The 27,437-nt window shown below is 38.4% G+C and overlaps 1 protein-coding gene across 1 annotated transcript in view; it reads left to right on the top strand.

The window, feature by feature from the left end:
• Nucleotides 1-1,311: 1,311 nt before the first annotated feature.
• The window catches only part of LOC150081495 (uncharacterized), a 74,158-nt gene continuing 48,032 nt past the window's right edge, over nt 1,312-27,437 (top strand). The window contains exons 1-2 of the mRNA XM_090379330.1: nt 1,312-1,441; nt 8,251-8,798. Coding sequence (XP_090235456.1) covers nt 1,330-1,441; nt 8,251-8,798 — 660 coding nt within the window. The 5' untranslated portion in view covers nt 1,312-1,329. The remainder of the gene's footprint in view (nt 1,442-8,250; nt 8,799-27,437) is intronic.

The following is a 27,437-nucleotide window of genomic DNA, read 5'->3' as shown; positions in this document are numbered from 1 at the left end:
TCAGCAAATATTCTTGCACCCTTTCTATTTAAGTGTATCCCATCCCTGTAGAAGCAGTCTCTCCTGTTAACAAGCACAGTCCAGGCTGAAAAAAATTCTACCCCTTGAGCCTTGCACAATCTTTCCAGGGCCGAATTGGTCGACAAGGCTCTCATCATATACTCCCTCCTATCGTGTCTGGGCAGAATTGCAGACACTTTCAAATGCAACCCTAATTCTCGGCTTTTTTTCAACAGACCTGTACTTGTTGAGTAATTCTGCCGGTCTCCTACTCTTAATAGGAGGATCATCAACAGTTGACCCATCGATATCAAGTGGACCAATCTGATTCATCCCCTTCCTTCTAGAGTTTACATAAGTAAAGAACTCTTTGCTGTTTTTCTTTGCATCCCTTGCCAAAGATTTCTCGTAATCTGCCTTCGCCTGCCTAACCTCCTTTGTAACTTGGTTACAGATCAACTTGTATCTATCATAGGCTTCTGTGTCATGTGTTAATTTGTATGTATCCCATGCATGTTTCTTCTCTACCATATGCCTCATCAGTTATCTGACATCCATTTAGGCCTAAACCTTGAACAATATTTCTTAGTTGGTATGTAAAGTCTAGTAGCTTCCAAGATAAGTTCTTTGAATGCTTCCCATTTTGCATTTACTGTTGGTAACATCATCAGTTGGTCCCACTGTATAGAATTTAAATACTGTCTCAGTCCAGCCGGACACTGCGCCATCTGACTACAGTTTGTTCTGATCTATGACCACATTTCTATGCTGATGGCGATTCGAGACATTTGATGAAGTCGAAGAGGCCTGTCACGCGTTTTTCGCCTACAAATCCAAGGACTGCTACCATAGGCAAATTCTGCTGCTTGCAGACAGATGGACCAAAGTCATCGAAAATGATGGCCTGTATTTTGCAGATTAATTTCGTGTTCTTGTAATCTTATGTATGATCAAATAAACCTTACGTTGTGAGAAAAACCTCTGAGATATTCTGGTACCTCAGGGGCTCACATCTGGTGAATATGGGCTTGGTACACCCAGGGTTCTGAGCTGGAAATCATCATTCTTCTCTTTTTTGGTAATTCCCTCCTACTTCTCTCTCTCTCTCTCTCTCTCTCTCTCTCTCTCTCTCTCTCAGGGTACTCAAATTTTTTTTTTGGCTGGTGTACATAAGCCTCAGGCTTCCTTGCACCATATGGCTAATAATAATAATAATAATAATAATAATAAGATGCTTGACTTCGTGCATTTTCTAAATGTTTAAGTGCCCATCAGAAATAGTTTGGTTTGTCATTGTGGTGGCGTAAATGTTGCATCCACAGCTGTGCAATGGCGGGTGTAGAAGAAGGTTGTTTGCGCCGAAATGCTAGACGACGAAAAATTTTAGAAAACTCAGAGGAAAGATGGAGAAAGATAATGGGACACGATCCGATTACTCCAGGTTTGGTTTATTTTTACTGTCTCTATTATTTTTTTGTATTTATGTGATATTTTCAAACGCCGATTTTTAGCGTTGTTATTGATCGTTGATACATCACTTCTAAAAACGTCTTTTATTTACGATAAGACTGTTTAGTTCATTTAACAGTCTGTGTGTGAAACTTACGCCCACCTAATGTAATTCACTTGACTCTTTATCGTTCCAGTCCGGAATTTGCTATCTGCTGGAATGTAACGAATTCCGCTGACAAAGTTCCTAAGCGGGCCAAGTTTCGATATCAAATCTGCACAGGGTATTTATTTGTAGCATAATGATGTATTCTTGGAGTATGATTACTGAGCAAGAAGAGTGCACCTACATAAAGGAATTAAAACGAGACATCAAGTACGCGGTTTTCAAACAACGGCAGAGCTTTCTCTGTTTCTGAAAGCATGATGGGAGAGCAGAAGATGCAGGTTGGAGATAGTTATTGACTGTGTTGTCAGGGTGATGGGCACTATTTGGTTCAGTAAGGATTGATGGAATTAGACCGAGGTGTGTCACGGCCGAAGTTATTGATATCGTGGAGTAATTATTTGTGATATTAAGCAAATTAAATCTCTTTACTTCATAGTATGAAGTGGGAATAGTAGTTGTAAATGATGCAAAGAAGCAAGATTCAGCAGCAGCATCATAAAAAAAAAATGTCCTGTGTCACCCGTTTATCCACCCTAGTTATATTTCTAGTTAATTTTATTCAAACCATTCACTTTTGCAGCACCAGATGGCAGTTTGGCTCACCAATCAAATGCCTGCTAGCTGGAAGTAAATTTCCATACACCTTCACACAACCATCCTTCCTCAGTTTAAATCCCTCTCTGAGTGAACATTTAGCTTACACATTCAAATTCAAACTACAAACCATTCAAAGCTTTAAATACCTCGATCAGATCTCCTTGCAGGTGCCTGGTGTCCAGATGCTATAATTTGCAGGACAGAAATCTCTCTCTTGGTAATCTGGTAAGAGTATCCTTTTGTTCACACTCATTAATCTCATTGTTTTTTTCTGCACCTGTTGCAACAGGTCCACATCCTTCCTAAAATATGGCTTCCATGCCTTTATGCAATACTTAGGATATGGCCTAATCATTGCCTTATACAATAGAATAATCTCCTTCTCATCTCTGCTGGCAAAATTCCTGTATAACATTGATAAAACCCCATGAGCTGTCTGTTAGTCTGGCTGAAAGTTGTATAGATCTTGCAGCAGTAGCAATACCATGATTACTATCATTAATCACCCTTGTAAACTTTGTATCATCTGCAACAACATTAAGCCTGATATGCCTTCATCAATATCATTAATAAATATTGAAAATAATGGTCCCAAACCTGAACCATGAGGAACTCCACTAATGCAAAATCTTACAAGGTCACTTAGACCTTGTAAGATTTTGCTTGTAAGGATTGTACTCAACTGTATATAAGCAAAAAAAAAAAAAAATGAAGAATAATAAAGAAGAGCAGTGTCATTGATAACCACTCTCTCTATCTTCTGCCACTCAACCATCCCTTTATCCACAGTAGTAACTTACACCCAGTACTACTCCAATTTGTATGGTAGTCTTTTATGTGGAACATTATCAAAATCATTTCTGAAATATATGATATTCTGAGGTATATGATGTCATAATTATTTTTTTGCATCTAGTTCCTTTGTTACTGCGTTACAGTATCCAGTTACATTGGTCAGACAAGATAGCCCTTTAACAAATCAGTATTCTGATTGCCACATAACTGTATTGCTGTCTTGGTGATTCTACATTACTTCTTTAACCTGTGACTTCATTATTATTCCTGGAACAGAAGTTAAGCTTATAAGTCCATGGGCTGAAGTTTAACATTGACAAATGTAAAGTACTACACATGGGAAACAGCAACCCCAGAGCAACGTATCAACTCTGTGGTACTACACTGACAGTGGTAGAGAATGAAAGGGACTTGGGGGTGGTTGTGCAGGCAGATATGAAGTTCTCTGAGCAGTGCAGACGGGCTGCAAGAGTAGCTCATGGAGTATTGTCAATGATATACAGGAATTTTTCCATCAGGGATAAGGAGGTGATTATTCCATTGTATAAGGCGATGGTCAGGCCACACCTAGAGTACTGTATACAGGTCTGGAGGCCTCATTTCAAGAAGGATGTAGAGCTGCTGGAACGAGTACAGAGAAGGGCAACAAGATTAGTGAATGGAACAAAGGGGTGCTCTTATGAAGAAAGGCTTAAGTTTTGCAAATTACAGTGTCTGGAGACTAGGCACCAGCGAGGTGATCTGATAGAGGTGTATAAAGCCTTGAATGGTTTAAGCATGCTCAATGCTGATGGGATTCTTCCTCTAGCTCAGAAAAATCACCTGAGAGGGCATAAATTCAAATTGAGGAAAGACAGATGTAGGACAGACGTGCGGAAATTTGCCTTTAGCCAGCGGGTGGTTGGTTGGTGAACAGACTTCCATCCCTTGTGGTGGAGGTTGATAGCCTAAATAAGTTTAAGGCTCAGCTGGACAGGTATTTTGAGCGAACAGAGGGGTGAAGTGGAAGTGGGTTTTTTTTTTTGGCTGATGCTGCATAAGCTTGCTTTCTTGCATCAAATGCCTTTGCTAATGCTAAGTCTGTAATTACTCACTTAACCCCAGGGGCTCACATCAGGTGAGTATGGACTTGGCACACCCAGGGTCCTGAGCTGGATATCATCATTTTCTCTTTCTTGGTGATTCCCTTGTCTCTCTGTCTCTCTCGGGGTAACTTGGGAATTTTTTTTTTTGGCTGGTGCAGCATAAGCCTCAGGCTTCCTTGCACCATATAGCTAATAATAATAATAAACTTTGATTTCCTCCTTTGTGAAATGGAGATATATTTGTAAAATAACTCCAATCCATTGGGGACCTCCCTTGAATCCAAAAATTCCCTCCTAATTCTGACTCTAATAAAGTCTTGATTTCCCTAATTCTAATAAGTTCTTGCTCACTTCATTTGCTGCCTCTCTTAATATAATTGGATAGATCCCATATTTCCTGGTGCCTTATTTATGTTTAGCTTCTGCAGTTTCTCTCAGTTATCACAAAATCATTTAGCCCAGTCCCTGTAATTTGATATACTTCTGGAATCCTACCCCTAAAAAAATTCCTCATAGTGAACGTAAATGCAAAATATCTGTGATTCTGTTTAAATTTTTGTCAGAAACTTGAGCAGGATCGTCAACAATTATACTATTTGTATCTAGTGGATCAGTCTCTCTTTTTCTCTGTGATTTATCTTTTTCCTTCTAGTATTTACATAAGAAAAGACATCTTTGCTAATTTCTTTGCATTCTTTGCCAGAGACTAATCTACCTTAGCTTGTCTAACCTCCTTTGTGAGTTGATTTCAGAGTAGTTTTATCATTAATCATTTTTCTTCTCTGCCCATAGTCTCTTCAGATCATCTGACATTGATTTAGATCTGAGTCTTGAATAGTAGCTCTTATTTTTCTATAATAAAAAGTAGTAGCTTTTATAATTATTACCCTGAATGTTTCCCATTTAGAATTCACTGTTGACAATGCCATCAGTTACCAACAGTGAATTATAAATGGGAAGCATTCAGTTGGTTCCACTGAATGGATTTGATGAACTGTCTGAGACCATTCTCGTCACCTTTATGAGAGCAAAAGCCCTTCCCTTTGCTGTTGGCTGTGCTTGCTTCTTTAAATAAATCCCACATCAACATGGATTACTGCACATAGTAATCAAAGTGGTTCTTTTATATGTAGATTCTTAATGCATGAAGAGTCATTGTTTCCTCTCATTGGCTTTCTAATAAAGTTGGTGTAGAAAAGTGATCTAGTACCTTCTGAAAATCCTTGCTATCGTGTGAGTGACCACACCACAAGTTCCAGTCAATATCTGGAAAGTTAAAATCCCCCATTGTATAACACTGATTTTTTGATCCACTCTGTTTTTCTGTATAGTTGTTCATTATACTCCTCACAGTTATTAGGCCAGTAACACACGCCAACTCTCTTATTTTCTCAGTGTTTTTTGTCACACCAAACTGAGTGGGTGCAATCCACTCAATTTGGTGTGACAAATGTCCTGCTATTCAAGGTGCAAACTCTGCACCCAGCTTGGCTAAGAGACTGATTACCCAACAACATAACCTTTTACTGCACTGCACTGATCAGTTTTGCTGGGCATAGTAAAAAATTAAACATGAGGCAGGATTACCATAGTATAGTTCGATATTGCCTCCACACAAGTTGGGGGAGGGGTACACATTGTACTCCCCATATTAAAATTCTGAATCTCTTTTATGTGTGAGTTGCACCATGTCTACAATATCACTATAGTGTTCGCATTTGATGATTTGAAGCAGCACTTCAAATTCATCAAATTTACTATACTCCTAACATTAGTGGACATACAAATATACATGCACCTGTATTAACTCATAGTAATTCTAACACAGTCCATATATTCTCCTGTTCCACAAGAACCCGAGGAGGTCTTGTTTTCTGGTCTGCTGTGTCTTAATAGAAGCAGTGCAAGAATCACTTAGACCTTGTAAGATTTTGCTTGTAAGGATTGTACTCAACTGTATATAAGCAAAAAAAATTAATTAAATTAAAATAAGTAACATATTAAAAGTGATTAATTAAAAACTTGAAATTAACTTGCTGTAGTTAGTTACAGTAATTTTCACATGATGAGAAAATGTTTAATCATTTTATGATATTACTATACTAAATCGTATAGGAACATGTATGGTAATATCATAAAATGATTAAACACTTTTTCATCATGTGAAAATTACTGTAACTAACTACAGCAAGTTAATTTCAAGTTTTTAATTAAATTAAAAAAATAAAGTAACCAAGGTCACCTTCCTTTGCTTCATTTACCTATTTCATATTTGTCAAATTGTCCTTTAAATTTCAATAAACTTATAAATTCCATGTGAGGTTATTCCAAAACTGAATCATTCTCTGATTAAAAGAAACTTTTGCCTTTAGAGCGGGTAGTTGATTGGTGGAACAGACTTCCATTTTTGGTTGTGGAAGTTGATAGCTGAAATAAATTTAAGGCTGAGCTGGACAGGAATTTGGAATGAATGGAGGGATGAAATGGGAGGGTTTTTTTTGGCTGATGCTGCATAAGCTTGCTTTTTTGCATCGTATGCCTCTACTAATGCTAATTTCTCAGACATCTAGTTTGTAATTATTCCCCCTCAGTTTACATTTATGCCATGTGACAGCGTAAAAAATTCCTTACTTGAACCTTTGAAGGCCTTAAACACCTCAATAAAGTTACTCTGCATATGCATGGTTTCAAAATACTAAAACACGTCCCTCTTGATGAGAATACCCCCTTTACTCCCTTAACAAATCTTGTTACTCTCTTTATACCCTCTCCAAGAGGCCCAATTATTCATTATTATTATTTTTTTCTTTTTATTGTCCTGTTCAATTACATAGTGTGATAATTTGAATTTTACTTTTCATGACCTTGTTGAAGTTCTCTGTAGTGCATGTCATGCCAATTTTTGTGAATTGACTACCCAACATGAAAACTAAACTTTCCATTTGATCTATATTTTGTAATGATCAGGAGCCTCTCTCTGATCACTGTCTAGCAATAGTCTGCCAGCTTCTACCTTCTTTGGTAGAAATATCCTGATGAAAACATTCACTGCATTCATCACTGGTTTAAGGTTATCTGTTTAAATGGGAATGGTGGAAGTATATACTTAGAAACATATTGCAACTGAGATTTTGGTGGGCTTGTAAATTTTCAGTCTAAATTTTTAATAGTTGTCTGTTTTGTCATTTCTAATGGTGATACTTTACTTTTTAACTAGCCTCTGAGATGAGAACAACAATTAGTGCAGCATGTATGAGGAATTCACTTCTTGGCCTGATCATCTAATTTGCAGCCAAAATACAGTTCGCATGTTTTTTTAATAGAAGAATTATAGACTGTCTGTGATGTAACTGGCACACAGCAAGAGCTATCTGGTGAAGTAATATGATGTGACATTTTAAAAGTACATTCAACTGCAGTTGACACCAAAAACTATGCTTACTAATATGTAACAATGATAACTCATACACCAAGGCCTACTTGAGAGGTTTGCTTTATATATCTGTCTTATATGCAGGGTGGAGGTGGGGTAGAATAGCCTAGAAAGTGCATGAGAAAAGCCACTATAGCAAGGTCTAGAAATCTGAGCCCAGAACTTTTGAATTGGCAGTCCACCAACAGCAGTCCAAGAATATGAATTGATAGACCACAGTCTAAGTATGTGAGAAACAAAACATGAATATCTTGCAAATTGAGGGTGCTAGGTAAACAGGTTGCACATTTGAAATGAGTATTAAAAAAATACATCGTTTACCATATTTCTATTGAAAACAATTTTAATTGTTTTTTAGTGTTATTGGTAACATTTCAACGGTCTTCCTTAAACCTGACACATCTCAATGTTTCTCTAGCTATCTTAACCATATGCTGGGTTATCATAGTTATCCCAACACATTTTAGTATCAATTCAAAAAAACAAAATAATCACCAAGTGGTGACTGAGTATCTTTTTTTTTTTTTTTTTTACATAGTTTGTATTGCCTCCAAATAAGAACACTTTAATCAGCCAGTTCTCTGCAGAACTGGGTGAGAGTAGGTGACTTTCAATTATAATTACTGCATTTGGGGGTGGTTAAAGGATTAGAACATAATTTGATATAAATATTTTAAATGAATTTAAAACATTCCTCTTACCTTTCTCTGTTTTACTTCTAGTTATAAAGCAAAGATCATCTGTATCTGAAATATTTACTTCAGAAGACTGTTCTTCAAGAATAAAAAATTTCCAAATTCGTTCTGTTTTTAGTGATTCTGAGCTTTCTAGTACATATAATAATTGTATACCAGCTAAAGAACCTTCCTTCCAAAAGGAATATTTTGAGACTTTAGAAAATTTACCCATTAGAGGTGAATTTATAGATTCAAATCAGACTGAACCAGTGGAAAAGTCAAGGATTGTGAAATCCAGCTCAGACTTGAGTGGTGGAGATAAAACAGAAAATTCTTCAACAAATGGAACATTACGGCAGCGGGCAAGTGTTTCAGGCACATATGCCTTCCCTAAGAAAGTATCAGATGCAGAAACACGTTCTTATGGTAGAACTCGAGTTGACACCCGCCGTAGCAGTAGCTGTACCCAGTTGATAGAAACACTGCAGCTGTCATCACTGAACAAGGCAACTGTTCGTCCATGGGTTATCATTGTGGGTGCACTTATTGTGTGCATTGTTTTAGACAGTGGCTGCAGCTTGCCATTACCTCAGGTATATATATATATATATCTCTAGTTATATAATGTTATTGTTTTCTAGTGCAGTGGTAGACAAACTGGATTACAGTATTTTTTTGAGGACTACAGAAAACTGTGCCAGTAATGAAAATATTAGTAAAAGGTGAGAAGTGATGCACCATACCAATTCGTTTTGTTAAAAAAAAAAAAAAAACCTTCAAGAACAGAAAATTTAATTTTTTTATGTTGATGTTTAAATTTGTGATTTTTATTTTACTTATATATTTGATACTAATAAAAAAATTATGAGAATCTATTTTAAAAATACAATTCATTTAATTTACATGATTTTGTATTTCTTGTCCCCTTTCAAGGTTTCTCCTCTTTTCCCCCTTGGGACTTAACACACCAAGCCTTGCTATTCTGCCATCATTGGAAGCATGCCAGAAATTCTTTTTCCATAATCTCCTATGAATTTTGCCATCTTCCTGATGATCATTAATGGAGAGCATGGTGGGATAGCACTGGAATTTGTTTTTTTGCCCAAAACTTTCAGATGGATACAAACATTAGGTGGTGCTTTTGATGATAAAGCACTTTCTCCAAAGGCTGTTTAATAAATATGTCATGTTTCTGAAGCTGTTTTACGAATCTGGAAATAAAACTTGATGCAAACTCTTGGTTCTTTATGAATTACTCAGAATATGTTGTACATATCTTTCCTGAACAGCTTTGCATACATGACCAACATAACATAGAGTGGCTTATGATGAGAGAAACTACCATGCTGTAAAATGTTTGCTATTCTGAATAGGGTCATGGTGAATGTGCTAGTTAGTTTGAGGGGGAGTTTGTAATATGACAGAATTTGTGGTTGCACATTACTGCTTTAGTCAATACTATTTCAAAAATCCGTATAGAATATATATATAGAATTATTTATGTATTTATTAAAAATATAATAGTGCTATATTTTTATGCAGTATCTTAAACTCTGTATTACACCTTAAACAGTATGTTGACTTGTTTGATTTTTAAAGTTTTTATTGCTTATGAAGTTTGATAGATAACTGCTTGAAATCAGTTTATGCTTGTTGGTGCACTATTATATTTTTGTCAGATAATATTCTGTGGGTGTGTGTGGGTGCATTCAGAGTCATCAAGAAAATACAACAGTTTGGAATACCTGTAATTTTTGATTAATTGCACTGGCATTGGTGAGTTTGGTGTCATTAAATACTTAAGACAAAGGTTCCCAAACTTTCTCAGTTCACGGCACCCTTAGTGTCTCAGTAATTTTTTCACAGTGGCCCTAGGCTAAAAGAAATACCTGACAGTTTCGTTTATTAAGTAGTTAGATACAAATAACTTGATAAGTAATGTTAAAACTGTGAACTACCTCAAGCTAGTAGTTTGTGTAGTGTCCGACAATTCAATTTCAATTTTTTTTAATTTACACATACAGGGTGATTCACTACCAGTGCGACAAACTTGCAGGAGGTGTAGGGGGCACAAAGACGAATCGGAATCACCTAGCATTGCGGGGTCCGAAATGCCTTCATCATGCGGTAGAGGACGTTGAATGGGAGGTCGCGTGAACAGCGATTCCACTGGAAGTCAGCATTTGCGAATCGGTTCCCGAGGCAGTAGGATGGACGAGTATTCAAACATTGAACTGGCCGACATGCACCTCGCGTATGGAGCTGCGGACTGTAACGGGCGTGCTGCTCTGCGCTTGTACCAGGAACGTTTCCCGCACAGGCGTGCTCCTCATCATACGATTTTCGCATGTGTGCACAGAAGGTTACGTGAGACTGGTTGTTTCACGAGAGGTACCATGAATCGAGAGTGAACAAAGAGGATGCCAGACAATGAGGAGAATGTCCTACGTCTTGCAGAAGGCAATCCAAGTACGAGTACTCGAGCGATAGGCCAACGATTGGGTATTTCCCAATCCACCGTATGGAGGATACTGTCAACAAACCAAATGAGTTCATACCATCTGCACCGCGTCCAATCATTGGAGCCTGCGGATTATCCACTCCAGAGGACTTTTGCTACTTGATTTCTTCAACAGAAACGATTCGCAAATGCTGACTTCCAACGGGATCGCTGTTCACGTGACCTCCCGTTCAACGTCTTCTACCGCATGACGAAGACATTTCGGATCCTGCAATGCTGTGTGATTCCGATTCATTTTTGTGCCCCCTACACCTCCTGCAAGTTTGTCGCACTGGTAGTGAATCACCCTGTATATAAATATATACATGCACCTGGAACAGAGCCGCTGCTACACTGAACAGTTGCATGTATGTATGTATGCACTGACATCTGGCGGTGTCCGACAGACGTCAAGTATTGCTGTTTCTCTTGAAAATTTAAAATATCCCACACCACCCTTGCGAGTTCTCTGGGGCACCGCAGCGCACAGTTTGTAAACTGCTGACTTAAGACATTGGAGTTTATTACTCAAGGAAATATTTAATCTGTGATCCCTGTGTACCTAAGAATTTTTGTAGACATCAATTAAAACGGTCCATATCTGCAGCCAGTGTTTCTTCAGAGAATCATTCTTTTATATTGTTTATATTCGGTTATACCTTGATTCTTAGTATATTGTAACAAGGGACATTTCACTGTAATGATTTCATACAGTGTGAAAATGTCACAGTAACAAGCATATTCAAGGTAGTGGCCACCTGCTCAGTGTCATGCTCAAATATACTCAGTTTGTCTAAGGGCACAATTCTGGGAGAAATAATAATGTTATTTAATCTAAGATTTCAGTTATAACATTAATCAGTAACAATTATTGTTTCGGCCTGAAAGCTAATTCTTAAACAAAATTCTTTATGCATGTGTGGTATTTAAAAATGTAAATAAAAACAGAAGTGTATTGGACTATGTTAGAGAAAAGGCCATATGTCAGAAATAAATTTTTCTGTTTATACTCAGGAATGACCAAATGGTCAGAGGAGTTTACAAGATAGACAGAATACAAGAAACAGCACCGTATTAAGCAGTCACGGGCTTGAATCCTGGTCACTCAAGGCACGTGTACTTATGCACCCGCGCGCCTGATCACTAGGCTACTGCGGCCACACGAAAAATTTCTTGTGCCTCTTGGCTGGGCATGAAAGTGCTGAATAAAATTTATTAAAATATGCAAGTAATATGCAAGTATAAATGTAACCATTAAATAAAATTAGTTAAGAACTGATAAAATAAATGATTAAAAGTGATTTATGTCAGAGTGCATTTTTGTAAACTTGATGATGCACAGAATCACATCAACTTAAATAATGTGAATCATGTGACAGTGAAACAGTTGTGGGGGGGGAAATCAATTATTATTATTATTATTATTATTATTACTAGCCATATAGTGCAAGGAAGCCTGAGGCTTATGCTGCACCAGCTAAAAAAAAAAAATTTCCGAGTTACCCAGAAAGAGAGAGAAGTAGAAGGGAATCACCAAGAAACAGAAGAATGGTGATATCCAGCTCAGGACCCTGGGTGTGCCAAGCCCATACTTACCAGATGTGAGCCCCTGGGGTTAATCTCATTGTTATTTACAGTACATGTTAAAGATGTATATAAAGCATATTGGTGATTATTGCAGTCTTGATAGTAGGATGCATTATTTATAGAGATTAATAGAGCAGCCAGATGTAAAAATACAAAACGTTTGAAATCTTGAACACAAGTGAAAAACCAGAGTGGTGAAGCATTTCAAGTGTTATGCAGGTGAGTCATGCAGGAGATTACAAAGTTATGTTAAAGAGTATGTGGTTCCTTCAGTACTGATAATTTAGCTCATTCTGCCCTTTTCGAGCAATGGGAGAGACATTTGCATATCTGCAATCTATAACTACTTCCTCTGAAAACAAGGATGTACTTATAATTATGGACAAATGTTTGCTTACCTCTTTTGCCAATTTTACTATAATTGGACAGATTCCATCAGCCCCAGGTTCCTTATTTACTTTCAGACTTCAATTTCTGTTCCACTTCCTTCTCAGTTATCGCAAAATCACTTAGCTCCCATTTATAACTTGGTATACCTCCTGTATTCCCATCCTTAAAAACTTCATGCATGAATGTAGATGCAAAATATTGGTTAACCTTTATTATACGGTATACACTTCGATTGGTCGTGCTGAGACATGGCATGAAGTAACGATTGGCAAGACTAGCTCCTCCTACTCATTGTTAGTGATTGGCTACAGGCTGTTGATATTAGTATGGTGCAAGGAAGCCTGAGGCTTTTGCTGCACCAGCCAAAAAAAATATTTCTGAATTACCCTGAGAGAGAGAGAGAGAGAGAGAGAGAGTCAGAAGTATAAGAGAAAAATGATGATATCCAGCTCAGAACCCTGGGTGTGCTAAGCCCATACTCACCAGATGTGAGCTCCTTGTTTATTCCATTTTTTGCTTGAATCCCTCCTAAATATTACCTTAAATATTACCTTATTTAAAAAAGGTTTTCAACCTTTTTTAAAAACAGCACCCCTAAGTAATTTATTTTATTTTGCGGCACCCCTACTCAATTTTCTGCCTGTTAGATCTGATTCTCTTCCTCTGTGTGTGTGGTTGTGTGTGTGTGTACACTCATATATATCTAATATTAAAAAAAATATATATGATAGTTATTACAATAATATAATTATAAAAATTAAATTTCATAATACAAATTATATATATACAGTATTAATTTCAAAAATAGCAAAAGCTTAAATTTCCAGTACTCACCTTTGATCGATCTGCAGTTGTTATGGTTTGAATAATAAGAGATTGGCTAACTTTAAGGTGATTGGTTTATTAAAAAATTAAGGGGATGAATAAGTGGTAATTATGATGGAAACGGGATTAAAATATGTGCAAGGAAGTAGAAGTACACTAACTCCGTCCTTGGCTGTCGTGAAGTTGGTTAAAATTGAAATTCTAAATAGTGAATAAGCCAATCTTGTTAAACCTTATTTTTTCGTAGTTCCTCTCGTATCATGGCGATGGAAGTTCAAGAATTTCAACTTTAACCAACTTCACAACAACCAAGGACGGAGTTAGTGCACTTCTACTTCCTTGCACATATTTTAATCCCGTTTCCATCATAATTACCACCTATTCATCCCCTTAATTTTTTAATAAACCAATCACCTTAAAGTTAGCCAATCTCTTATTATTCAAACCATAACAACTGCAGATCGATCAAAGGTGAGTACTGGAAATTTAAGCTTTTGCTATTTTTGAATTTAGTCCAATAAAACAGTACTTTAAGACATACTATAACTTCTAAATGTCATATGTACAGTATATAATAATTTTATTCTTTAATAAAAGAGGTACTAAGTAAACATCAATTATAGATCGCCACAAAATTAAAAAGATACTGTACACCTTTTTATAATGAAATAAACATAAATTTAAAAAAATAATACGTTTATGTAACTTAAACCCAAATTACGTGGCACCCCTGGAATGCTGTTGCGGCACCCCGGTTGAAAACCACTGCCTTAATCTAACCTAACCTAACATTTTTTTGACTAGCTGAAAATGCAAGTCTAGTGAAAAAGAAAAAATGGAATAAATGCACTAAGCTAAAGGAGGTTCTGTAATCTTTAGTATACAGTACCCTTTTAGGTTAGTGTGTTTATTCCATTTTTTTTTTTTTTTTTCACTAGACTTTCATTTTTTTGGCTAGTCAAAAGAGGTTAGGTTATATTATGTGACTATTTGGGAGGGAATTAGGTAAAAGACAGAATGAACACATTAACCTATAGGAATATCGTATACTAAAGATTATGGAATCCCTTTAGGTTAGTGTTTTTTTTTTTTTCCCCCAGTTTTTCACTCGAATCCCTCCTGAATAGAGGCATAACATAACCTGACCCCCCCCCCTTTTTTTTTTTCATTAGCCTTTCATTATTCCTGGTACTACTGTAGTATCAGATTGTGGTGGCTTACAGAAAAGGTCAGGTTATGTTTTGCTATTGTTTGGGAGGGATTCAAGCAAAAAATAGAACACTTAGGTGGGCTGTAGCCCATCATTTGCAACAGAGGAGCTACACTTGCCAATCACTGCTTCATGCCACTCCTCAGCATGACGAATTGAAGTGCATACCATATACTAAAGATTAACCAAAATATTTAATCAGTTTGTCAGCAACTTGAACAAGATCATCAATAGTTAATGGCATTCATATCCAGTGAGTCAGTGTTGTTCATCACTTTTCCTATTATTAGTGTTAACATAAGAAAAGAATTCTTTTCTATTTTCCTTTATATTTTTATCTAAAGACTTAGCATTAGCATTAGTAGAGGCATATGATGCAAGAAAACAAGCTTATGCAGCATCAGCCTAAAAAAAAAAAAAAAAAAAAAACCGCTCCCATTTCACCCCTCTGTTCGTTCCAAATACATGTCCAGCTCAGCCTTAAATTTATTTAGGCTATCAACTTCCACAACAAGGGATGGAAGTCTGTTCCACCAACCAACCAACTACCCGCTGACTAAAGGCAAATTTCCACATATCTATCCTACATCTGTCTTTCCTCAATTTGAATTTATGCCCTCTCAGGTGATTATTCTGAGCAAGAGAAAGAATCCCATCAGCATTGAGCATGCTCAAACCATTCAAGGCTTTATATTCAAGGCAAACCATTCTGAGGCTCTATCAGATCACCTCACCGGTGCCAAGTCTCCAGACACTATAATTTGCAAAATTACAGCCTTTCTTCGAAAGAGCAATCCTTTGTTCCATTCATTAATCTTGTTGCCCTTCTCTGTACTTGTTCCAGCATCTCTACATCCTTCTTGAAATGAAGCCTCCAGACCTGTATACAGTACTCTAGGTGTGGCCTGACCATTGCCTTATACAAGGGAATAATCACCTCCTTATCTCTCTAGAAAAATTCCTGTATATCATTGACAAGACACTATGAGCTACTCTTGCAGGCCGTCTGCACTGCTCAGAAAACTTCATATCTGCCTGCACAATTACCCCCAGGTTCTTTTCATTCTCTACCACTGTCAGTGTAGTACCACAGAATTGATACTTCACTCTGGGGTTACTGCTTCCCATATGTAGTACTTTACATTTGTCAATGTTAAACATCATTTTCCATCTCTCAGCCCACCTGCTCAACTTTTCTAGATCCTGTTGCAGCAGCATACTGTAATTAGTGTCCTTAACAACAATGCCAACCTTTCTTTCGTCTGCAAACTTGGACATTAAGCTTGATATACCATCATCAATATCATTTATAAATACAGAAAACAACAATGGACCCAACACTGAGGGACTCCACTAATAACATTAGTCCACGATGAGCAGTGTCCATCGATTACCACTCTCTGTCTTCTCCCACTCAACCATTCCTTTATCCATAGCAGCAATTTGCCTCCAATGCCACACTACTCGAATTTATTCAGCAGTCTTCCAGGTGCAACAGTATCAAAAGCCTTTCTAAGATCCAAATATATAATATCAAAATTATTCCCTGCATCCAGTTCCTTTGTGACCACATCATAGTATCGAATCAAATTGGTCAGGCAAGACTTTCCCTTAACAAAACCATGCTGTGTCCGAGCTATAACTAAAGTCTTGTCTAGATGATCCTACGGTGCTTCTTTAACCAGTGCCTCCATTAATTTTCCTGGAACAGATGTTAAACTAACAGGTCTATAATTACTTGTCACCCTTTGATCCTTTGTGAATTGGGGTCACATCTGCACATCTCCAGTCCATGTGTACCTCCTCTGAGTCCAAAGAATCTCTTATAATTATGGCTAAGGGTTTGCTTACTTCCTTTGCTGCCTCCTTTAATATAACTGGATAGATCCCATCCACCCTGGGTGCCTTTTTTATGTTTATCTACAACAATTTCTCCTCCACTTTCCTCTCAGTTATTACAAAATCATCTAGCTCACTGCCAGAGTTTAACTCACCTCTGGCATTCTCCTCCCTGAATAACTCCTCATGAGTGAATGTAGATGCAAAATACTCATTTAGTTTGTTAGCCAACTGAGCAGGATCATCAACAGTTGAACCGTCAATATCCAGTGGACCAATCTGATTCATCCCTTTCCTTCTAGAGTTTACATAGGTAAAGAACTTTGTTGTTTTTCTTTGCATCCTTTGCCAAAGATTTCTCATAATCTGCCTTTGCCTGCCTAATCTCCTTTGTGACTTGCTGACAGACCAGCTTATATATATCATAGGCTTCCATGTCACCCATTAATTTATGTTTCCCATGCATTTTTCTTCTCTGCCATATGTCTCATTAGCCATCTGACATCCATTTAGGCCTAAACCTTGAACAATATTTCTTAGTTGGTGTGTAAAGCCTAGTAGCTTCCAAGATAAATTCTTTGAATGTTTCCCATTTTGAATTTGATGTTGATAACATCATCAGTTGGTCACACCGTATAGAATTTAAATGCTGTATCAGACCACAAGTCGCCTTTACGAAAGCAAAAACCCTTCCCTTTACCCCTGATGGTAGTTACCTCTTTGAGTAAATCCCATTTCAGCACATTGTGATCACTGGCACCTAGTGGTTCCTTTATCTGCAAATTCTTAATGCATGAAGAATCGGTAATCAGATCAAGAGTATTACTCCCTCTAGTTGCCTCTCGAACATGCTGATTTAGAAAACAATCATCCAATAAATCCACAAAAGTGCTAGTGTGTGAGTGACCAACCCACAAATTCCAGTCAATATTTGAGAAATTAAAATCCCCCATTTTAAGACTCTCTGATTTACTGGCCCACTCTATTTTCCTGTACAGTTTCTTATTATATTCATCAGAATCATTAGGACTATAACACACTCCTACTCTCAATTTTGATCTCCCAATGCTTATGTCACACCAAACTGACTCGACACTGCACTGTCCAGAGATGTTGACTGGATTCACTTCCTTGGATTTTGTGTTTCTTAACTAATAGCATAACCCCTCCTCCATTCCTATCCTGTCTATCCTTCCTGTACATGTTGTACCCCCCAAATTCCAGTTCTGCATTCCTTATATCTGTGTGACAACACATCTCTGATATCCCAACAATATCTGCCTTTGATGTTTTGACCAACAGTTCAAATTCAAATTTATTTACCAAACTCCTAGCATTAGTGTATACGCAAGTATACATGTACCTGTTCCTATTCTTAGCTACCCTAACACAACCTATGTGTTTACTTGTACTGCAATGACTCTCAGCAGTCCATGAAATACCCTGCATCTTGTTTTCCAGGCTGCTTCTCATTCCAATTGAAGCAGTGCAAGAATCTCTTTCACCTCTGCCAGTGGCTAATGTTAATTTTTTAGTCTGTCTCCCCCAATCTAGCAGTTTTCCGACCCACCTAACACTGCCTTGATAGCATCAGCAAATATTCTTGCATCCTTTCTATTTAAGTGTATCCCATTCCTGTAGAAGCAGTCTCTCCTGTTAGCAAGTACAGACCAGGCTGAAAAAAATTCTACCCCTTGAGCCTTGTACAATCTTTCCAGGGCCGAATTGATCGACAAGGCTCTCATCATATACTTCCTCCTATCGTGTCTGGGCAGAATTGCAGACAATTTCAAATTCAACTTTAAATCACGGCTTTTTAGTGACCTGTACTTGTTATGTAATTCAGTCTAAAGACTTTTCATAATTTGCATTAGCATGCTTTAACCCCCATTAGTGACTTGTTTGCAGACTAATTCGTGTTTTCTAGCTTTGTGTCCCCTGATAATTTGTAATCGTGCCTTGTGTTTTTCTTCTCTGCTACTAGTCTTGTCATTTAATTTGACTCCATTTTGGTCTAAACCTTGAACAGTATCTTTTAGTTGGTATGAAAAGCCTGATACCGTCTATGATTACTTACCATTTAGAATTTGCTGGTGGTAAACTCATCAGTTGGTCTCACTGAATAGATTTTAAAAACTCTCCAAGACCATTCTGGAGAGTTTTTAAAATCTGCAAGTAAATTGCCCATCAATGCACTGATCACTCTCACCTAGCAGTTTTTTTTATCTGCAGATTCTTAATGCATGAAGAATTGCTGCCGATAATCAGATCAAATATATTGCTTTTTCTTGTTGCCTTTAACATGCTGATGTAGAAAAACAGTGATTCAAGAAATCCACAAAATTCTTTGCTAGTGTGTGTGTGTGTGTGTGTGTGAGTGTGAATGACCAACTCAAAGTTCCAGTCAGTGTCTGAAAGTTGAATTCCTCCATTATATGGCATTCTGATTTACTGGCCCATTCTATCTGTATACTTGTTCATTATACTGAATGCAGTCATTTGAGTAGCGAGAACGAGCGTAGCCTGTGCGGACTTACAATTTTGCCGCTCCTGGAACAGAGAAGTTTTTTCTGATTTATTTTCTGTTTTATTAACTTATTTTTTAGAGTAGCTTTATATTCCTATTTACGATACTTAGTTTAAAGTAACTTAGATGGAGATTTTGTGGGTATTACTTAGTATTGGAAAGAGTATCAAATCCACGTGTTTACCGTTCGTAAATTGCCGCCATTATTACACGACAATAGATAGCATAAGCTTAGTATAGTATAGTACATAATATTGTCAATTAATCAGATAATTAATCTTGTTGAACTTCATTGTCAATTAAATTGTACTTTTAATTATACATATAACGACTTGGGTTACGTAACATAAATAATTAGTAAAAAATATTTAATTAATACTTAACTTGATACAGAAGTTATGTAAAGGGATTTCGTAGATAACACTCGATACTGAAACATAAATATAGCGTTATAACTGTGTTGAGATATAAGTTTAGGGTTTTAATTTTGTACTAAAATTGAAATTTTATTGAAATTAAATCGAAATCATGATTCTGACCAGAGCAGCAAAGCAAAAGGCTCAAGCTAATGGGAGTGCTGTGGCTCAGGGGAGAACTGAGGGGGGCAGTTTCCCTCTGAATCACAGCCTATTAAAATGCACTACTTGCTTGATTTTTTTTGGAGCAGTCGGGTACGGGACATGATACTGCCATGGGGGATGTCTTTGTGTGTGCGCAATGCAAGTAGTGTAAGGAAATCAGGCGACAACTCAGCGTTGTTATGGGCCTATATGAGAGCTTGAAGGACAGGGTGGATGCCCTCGAAGGATTAAAAGTGAGGGGCCCATCAAGCTCTCAGCTGCCCACACCAATGCCAGAGCTTGCACTTGGTCATCACGCAACACAGCAGGAGCCCCCAAGGCAGAATGCGCTGGTCCCAAAGGAACTAGTAGTTGTTGGTGACTCTATTGTCAGGGAAACAGGAAACATGCTTTATAAAAAGGATAGGTGGAACAGGACCAGGATATGCCTGCCAGGGGCAAAGGTTGATGACGTTGTAGAGTGGATATCATCTTTTAAGGGCACAAAAGGTGATAGTTGTACACGTTGGCACTAATGATATTAAGAGTAGGAGACTGGCGGAATTACTTAACAAGTACAGGTCACTGTTGAAAAAAAGCCGTGAATTAGAGTTGAATTTGAAAGTGTCTGCAATTCTGCCCAGACACGATAGGAGGGAGTATATGATGAGAGCCCAGTCGATCAATTCGGCCCTGGAAAGATTGTGCTAGGCTCAAGAGGTAGAATTTTTTTCAGCCTGGTCTGTACTTGTTAATAGGAGAGACTGCTTCTTCAGGGATGGGAAACTTAAATAGAAAGGGTGCAAGAATGTTTGCTGATGCTATCGAGGCAGTGTTAGGTGGGTCGAAAAACTGCTAGATTAGGGGGAATACAAGGACTAATAGATTAACAGTAGCCACTGGCAGAGATGAAAGTGATCCTTGCACTGCTTCTATTGGAATGAGCCGCAGCCTGGAAAATAAGATGCAGGATATTTCCGAGACTGCTGGGAATCATTGGGGTACAAGTAAACACATGGGTTGTGTTAGGGTAGCTAAGGAAAAGAACAGGTGCATGTATACTTGCATGTACACCAATGCTAGGAGTTTAGTAAATAAATTTGATGAATTTGAGGTATTGCTCAAAACATCAAAGGCAGATATTGTGGGGATTTCAGAGATGTGGTGTCATGCAGATATAGGGAATGCAGAACTGGAATTTGGGGAGTACAACATGTACAGGAAGGATAGACAGGATAGGATGGAAGGAGTGGTTATGCTATTATTTAAGAAACACATAAAATCCAAGGAAGTGAAGCCAGTCGACATCTCTGGACAGTGCAGTGTCGAGTCAGTTTGGTGTGACGTAAGCATTGGGAGATCAAAATTGAGAGTAGGAGTGTGCTATAGGCCTAATGACTCTGATGAGTATAATAAGAAATTGTACAGGGAAATAGAGTGGGCCAGTAAATCAGAGAGTCTTATATTGGGGGATTTTAATTTCCCAGATATTGACTGGAATTTGGGGGCTGGACACTCATACACTAGCAAGGCTTTTGTGGATTTATTGGATGATTGTTTTCTACTTCAGCATGTTCGGGAGGCAACTAGAGGGAGTAATACTCTTGATTTGATTATCAGTAGTGATTCTTCATGCATTAAGAATCTGCAGGTAAATGGTAAATGAACCACTAGGTGGCAGTGATCACAGTGTGCTGAAGTGGGATTTACTCAAAGAGGTAACTACCATTAGGGGTAAAGGGAAGGGTTATTGCTTTCGTAAAGGCGACTACGATGGACTGAGACAGTATTTAAATTCTGTACAGTGGGACCAACTGATGATGTTACCAACAGCAAATTCAAAATGGGAAGCATTCAAAGAAATTTAACACCGGGGGCTCACATCTAGTGAGTATGGGCTTGGCACACCCAGGGTCCTGAGCTGGATATCATCATTCTTCTCTTTCTTGGTGACTCCCTTATAATTTTGACACACACACACACACACACACACACACACACACACACACACACACACACACACACACACACACACTCTCTCTCTCTCTCTCTCTCTCTCTCACAGGGTTGCTGGGAACTGTTTTTTTTTTTTTTTTCCCTGGTGCAGCATAAGCCTCAGGCTTCCTTGCATCATATGGATATTAATAATAATAATAATAATAATAACTTATCTTGGAAGCTACTAGGCTTTACATACCAACTAAGAAATATTGTTCAAGGTTTAGGCGTAAGTGGATGTCAGATGAACTAATGAGACATATGGCAGAGAAGAAAAATGCATGGGATACATACAAATTAACACGTGACACAGAAGCCTGTGATAGATACAAGTTGATCTGTAACCAAGTTACAAAGGAGGTTAGGCAGGCGAAGGCAGACTACGAGAAATCTTTGGTAAGGGATGCAAAGAAAAACAGCAAAGAGTTCTTTACTTATGTAAACTCTAGAAGGAAGGGGATGAATCAGATTGGTCCACTTGATATCGATGGGTCAACTGTTGATGATCCTGCTCAAGTAGCTAACAAACTAAATGAATATTTTGCATCGACATTCACACATGAGGAGTTATTCAGCAAGGGGAATGCCAGAGGTGTATTCAACTCTAGCAGTAAGCTACAGAATCTTGAAATAACTGGGAGTAAAGTGGAGGAGAAACTGTTGAAGATAAATACAAGAAAGGCACCTGGGGTGTTGGGACCTATCCAGTTATATTAAAGGAGGCAGCAAAGGAAGTAAGCAAACCCTTAGCTATAATTATGATAGCTTCCTTGGACTCAAAAGTACCCATGGACTGGAGATGTGCAAATGTGACCCCAATTCACAAAGGAAGATCAAAGGGCGACACAAGTAATTATAGACCTGTTAGTTTAACTTCTGTTCCCGGAAAATTAATGGAGGCACTGGTTAAAGAAGCACTGCAGGATCATCCAGACAAGACTTGAGTTATAGCTCAGACACAGCATGGTTTTGTTAAGGGGAAGTCTTGCCTGACCAATTTGATTGGATACTATGATGCAGTCACAAAAGAACTGGATGCAGGGAATAACTTTGATATTATGTACTTGGATCTTAGAAAGGCTTTTGATACTGCTGCACAAATTGGAGCAGTGTGGCATTGGAGGCAAATTGCTGCTATGGATAAAGGGGTGGTTGAGGGGGAAAAGACAGAGAGTGGTAATCAATGGACACTGCTCATCGTGGACTAATGTTATTAGTGGAGTCCCTCAGGGTTCAGTATTGGGTCCATTATTGTTTTCTGTATTTATAAATGATATTGATGATGGTATATCAAGCTTAATGTCCAAGTTTGCAGATGATACGAAGGTTGGCAGGGTTGTCAAGAACACTACTGACACTATGCTACTGCAACAGGATCTGGAAAGGCTGAGCAAATGGGCTGAGAGGTGGCAAATGAAGTTTAACATTGACAAACGTAAAGTACTACATATGGGAAACAGCAACCCCAGAGCAACGTATCAACTCTGTAGTACTACACTGACAGTGGTAGAGAATGAAAGGGACCTAGGGGTGGTTGTGCAGGCAGATATGAAGTTTTCTGAGCAGTGCAGACGGGCTGCAAGAGTAGCTCATGGTGTATTGTTGATGATGTATAGAAATTTTCTAGCATGGATAAGGAGGTGATTATTTCCTTGTATAAGGCAATGGTCAGGCCACACCTAGAGTACTGTATACAGGTCTGGAGGCCTCATTTCAAGAAGTATGTAGAGATGCTGGAACAAGTACAGAGAACTGCGACAAGATTGGTGAATGGAACAAAGGGGTGCTCTTACGAAGAAAGGCTTAAATTTTGAAAATTACAGTGCCTGGAGACTAGGCACCAGCGAGGTGATCTGATAGAGGTGTATAAAGCCTTGAATGGTTTGAGCATGCCCAATGCTGATGGGGTTCTTCCTCTTGCTCAGAATAATCACCTGAGAGGGCATAAATTCAAATTGAGGAAAGACAGATGTAGGATAGACGTGAGGAAATTTGCCTTTATTGGGTGGTTGGTTGGTGGAATAGACTTCCATCCCTTGTCGTGGAGGTTGATAGCCTGAATAAGTTTAAGGCTGTGCTGGACAGGTATTTCGAACGAACAGAGGGGTGAAGTGGAAATGGTTTTTTTTTTTTTTTTTTTTTTGGCTGATGCACAAGCTTGCTTTCTTGCATCAAATGCCTCTACTAATGCTAATGCTAATTTGTTTTCCCAGTACTTCATGTGATACCAAACTGATCCAAAATAACCCCACCCCCTCCCCCCCTTCAATTGGATGCACTGCCTTAGAATTTGTGCTGCTTAACCAAGATCATTACTCATTCTCCCCATCTGTCTTTCCTCTTATGGCAGTTGACTGTGAGGTCATTTGATTTTATGCTTTTGAAGATTCAGTTTGAATAAAGGTTTTAAAGCTTTCATAGAATAAAAGAAATTGTGGATTGAAGACAGCGTGGCAAGTTGCAATTTAGTTTTTTGGAGGTGTGGGGTGTCTTGTTTTCTAGTTATTTCATTTAATTATTTAAAGTCTCATATCCAGCTTTAGTTGAACTCATTGGCATAATGGCTTCCTGCATGTTATATGTATAACCTGGTGACTTAAGCATAGAAAAATTCATGGATTATTTCAGTTAATTGAATTGTCTTAGTAGGGTAAGATCATTATGTAATTTGATAGGACTGGATGTAACATATAAGAAACAGGAATTGATTGCAGATGTGTTTGAGGGTTGAGTGTAAGGAAGAAATTAATATTTTAATGTATGTTGAAAGTTATGGAAAATTGCAAATATTTTTCATTTTGTTCTTCATCAGTTTGAAAACAAACAAACATTGCCACCTAACCAAATACAAGTGCTTTTAATAATCCCAGGTGATTAAAATATAAGATAATTTAAACATAACTCCATTATAAGATATTTATTATGTTCCCTTCACTTCATGTCATTGGAGAAGTTGAAAGGTAGTTTGAATAAGTAGTAAACATCCCTCATTTTCACAAGAATTATAAATAAACCAGGCAGGGAAATGAGCTGAACATTAGATAAATGAATTGCCCTGCAACAAAGTAAAAGGATCTTTGTGAGATTAAGAATTGAGCGAGTTACAGTATCTTTAACTTGTTCATAGTTAACAGTACAGCAGCTATATTGTGTGGTCGTCCTGTTACCTGATGCATGTTGCTTATACACCGATGAGCCAAAACATTATGACCACCTACCTAATGTGATGTTGGTCCTCCATGTTTAACCAAAATAGCTTGTACCTGGCGAGGCATGGATGCTACCAGATTTCTAAATGTGCCTTGTGACATCTGGTACCAACACGTAACCAGCAGATCCTTTAACTCCTGTAAGGTCCATGGTTGAGACACCGCAGATCGAGGTTGCTGTTCCAACACAAACCACAGATGCTCGATGGGATTGATGTCTGGGGAATTGGAGGCCAGGGCAATAACTGGAAGTCTTCCTTATGTTCTGCAAACCAGTCTCAAACAACCCGGGTGGTGCGGCATGACACATTATCCTGCTGAAAGATGGCACCACCAGAGGGGAAGACCGTTGCCATGAAAGGGTGTACCTGGTCAGCAATGATGTTTAGGTAGGTGGTAGATGTCAGAGTGCCCGGCACATGGATGATTGGACCTAGAAGCGCCTCCGTAGCCAGGTGGGCGGGAGCAGCAGTGCGTAGCACACGCTTCTTAATTAGACCGGGGTTCGAGCCCGTGACCACCAAATACAGAGGATGCGGAAAGGTCAGGGAATGACCACCGCATATCCCTGGAACAATATGGCCTTAGTTGCTAATGCCCCTAAAAACCAAATAACAAACAAACAAACTGGACCTAGAGTATCCCAGCAGAACATTGCCCAAAGCATGACACTGCTGCCTCTGGCTTGTTTTTGTCCAACGGTGCTTCCAGGCACCATCACTTCCCCCAGGTAAACGACGCACACGTACCCAGCCATCCACATGGTGCAACAGGAAACTTGATTCATCAGACCAGATGACCTTCTTCCAATCACTCAAGGTCCAGTTTCTATGCTTGTGAGCCCATTGTAGGCGCTGTCGCCAGTGAACTGTGGTTAGCATGGGCACTTGGAACGGCTGGGGCTACACAGCCCCATTTTCAGCAGGTTTCGATGCACTGTGTTGTGACACATTATCCCCGTCACCAGTATTCCGATTACCAGTGAGTTGCGCCACAGTTGCCCTTCTGTTGCCACATACCATCCGGGAGAGCCTTTGCTCACCTTGAGCATCAATGAGCCGTGGTCATCCAACACCTCGCCAGCGGTTGGTGGGTCTCCCCTCCTTGGACCACTTTCGGTAGGAACTAACCATGGCTGACCGTGAGCACCCCACCAGCCGTGCCATTTCAGATATACTCTGACCCAGTTGTCTGGCCATTACAATTTGGCCTTTGTCAGACTCGCTTAAGTCCACCGCCTTTCACATCTGAAGAACAAGAGTAACACAGATTAATGGAGCTCAGTATCAGGTGTTTTTTATACTGTGTCCTGACCTGCGCACGCGCCATAGTTCACCTGCAGTTGCTTTGATTTGCATAACAACTCTCTGGTTGTAATGTTTTGGCTCATCGATGTACTTCTTCATATAGTGCTGATCCCCGGATTACTATCTCTCGGATATTTGTGTGGGAGCTATTAAATAAACTCTTAGAACCCTCTGCTGTTCTTTCATGTTTTGAGTTATATTTGATATATGTGTACTGATTTATTGAATTTCTTACAACAGGACATGGATGCTGACTTTGTGCACAATGAATCACAGTAGATCGCTGAACTGCCACAAGTCACTAGTAGTAATGAAAAAATAGTTGTACACATGTCATCTGGAACTAGAATTTATAATAATGAATGAGGGATAATCACAGAGAACTTTCGAGTATGTATATTTATGACTGAGTCAAAAACTGTTTACAAGGGAAATATGGGCAAATTCTAGATAAGCAGCTGAAGCATTGTTCAGATCTTTAGGTTTGCTATGAAAGGAGTAATGAAAGTTTGATATCGATTGATTCTAGTGTTATTACCTCACAAGAGTTGGAGGAATTTACACTAGAGAAGATACTTCAGCTGGAATCTCATGTTAATTTGATTTGATTACTCATGTTAATGGAGGATTACTGGGGTCTAGCTATGCAGCTGATCTACAAGTTCAAGCAACAATACTTTTTGAAAGAAAATAGTTTCATGTTCAACAGTGCAAGGATGGCACCTTATCTTTGCAGATTATATACAGAAATTTTACAGATTTTAGAGAGATATATATAGTGGCCGAGCAACTTTAGAGGAGCATGTTTCAATAAATATGAGGTATGACAATAAAGTTTCCAGACTGGTGCTTTTGCAATTGTGTTTGATGAATTCGAAAATAAACAGAAGTGGTATGTTGCAGACCAGACTTCCTCCAACAGATGGCGATACAGATTGTCCAGTAGGCTGATAGGCTTCAAGTAACGGTTTCATTAGTAGCATTAAATGTTCCATCTCACAGTATTGCAATGGAGTAACAAACAAATATAAAATTTTGCTATAAACTGGGAAAATTTGCAACAGAAACATATGAAATGTTAAAATGTTTATGGCGATGAAATGTTAAGTCATTCCACTGTGTTTAAATGGTATAAGCAGTTCAGAGATGGATGTGATGATATTCACAATGACCCAAGAAGTGAGCATCTCTCAACCTCTTGAAATAAGGACACAGTTGCAAAAGTGAAATTGTGGGCAGAGATCATCGTTTGACCCTCAGAATGATGGTTAATGAATTGG

This window comes from Mastigoproctus giganteus, chromosome 8 (assembly GCF_048544385.1).
Source record: "Mastigoproctus giganteus isolate SK-2022 chromosome 8, ASM4854438v1, whole genome shotgun sequence".
Classification (NCBI taxonomy): domain Eukaryota; kingdom Metazoa; phylum Arthropoda; class Arachnida; order Uropygi; family Thelyphonidae; genus Mastigoproctus; species Mastigoproctus giganteus.
Note: the sequence above shows the minus strand (reverse complement) of the source record. Positions and strands in the feature narration are given on the sequence as shown.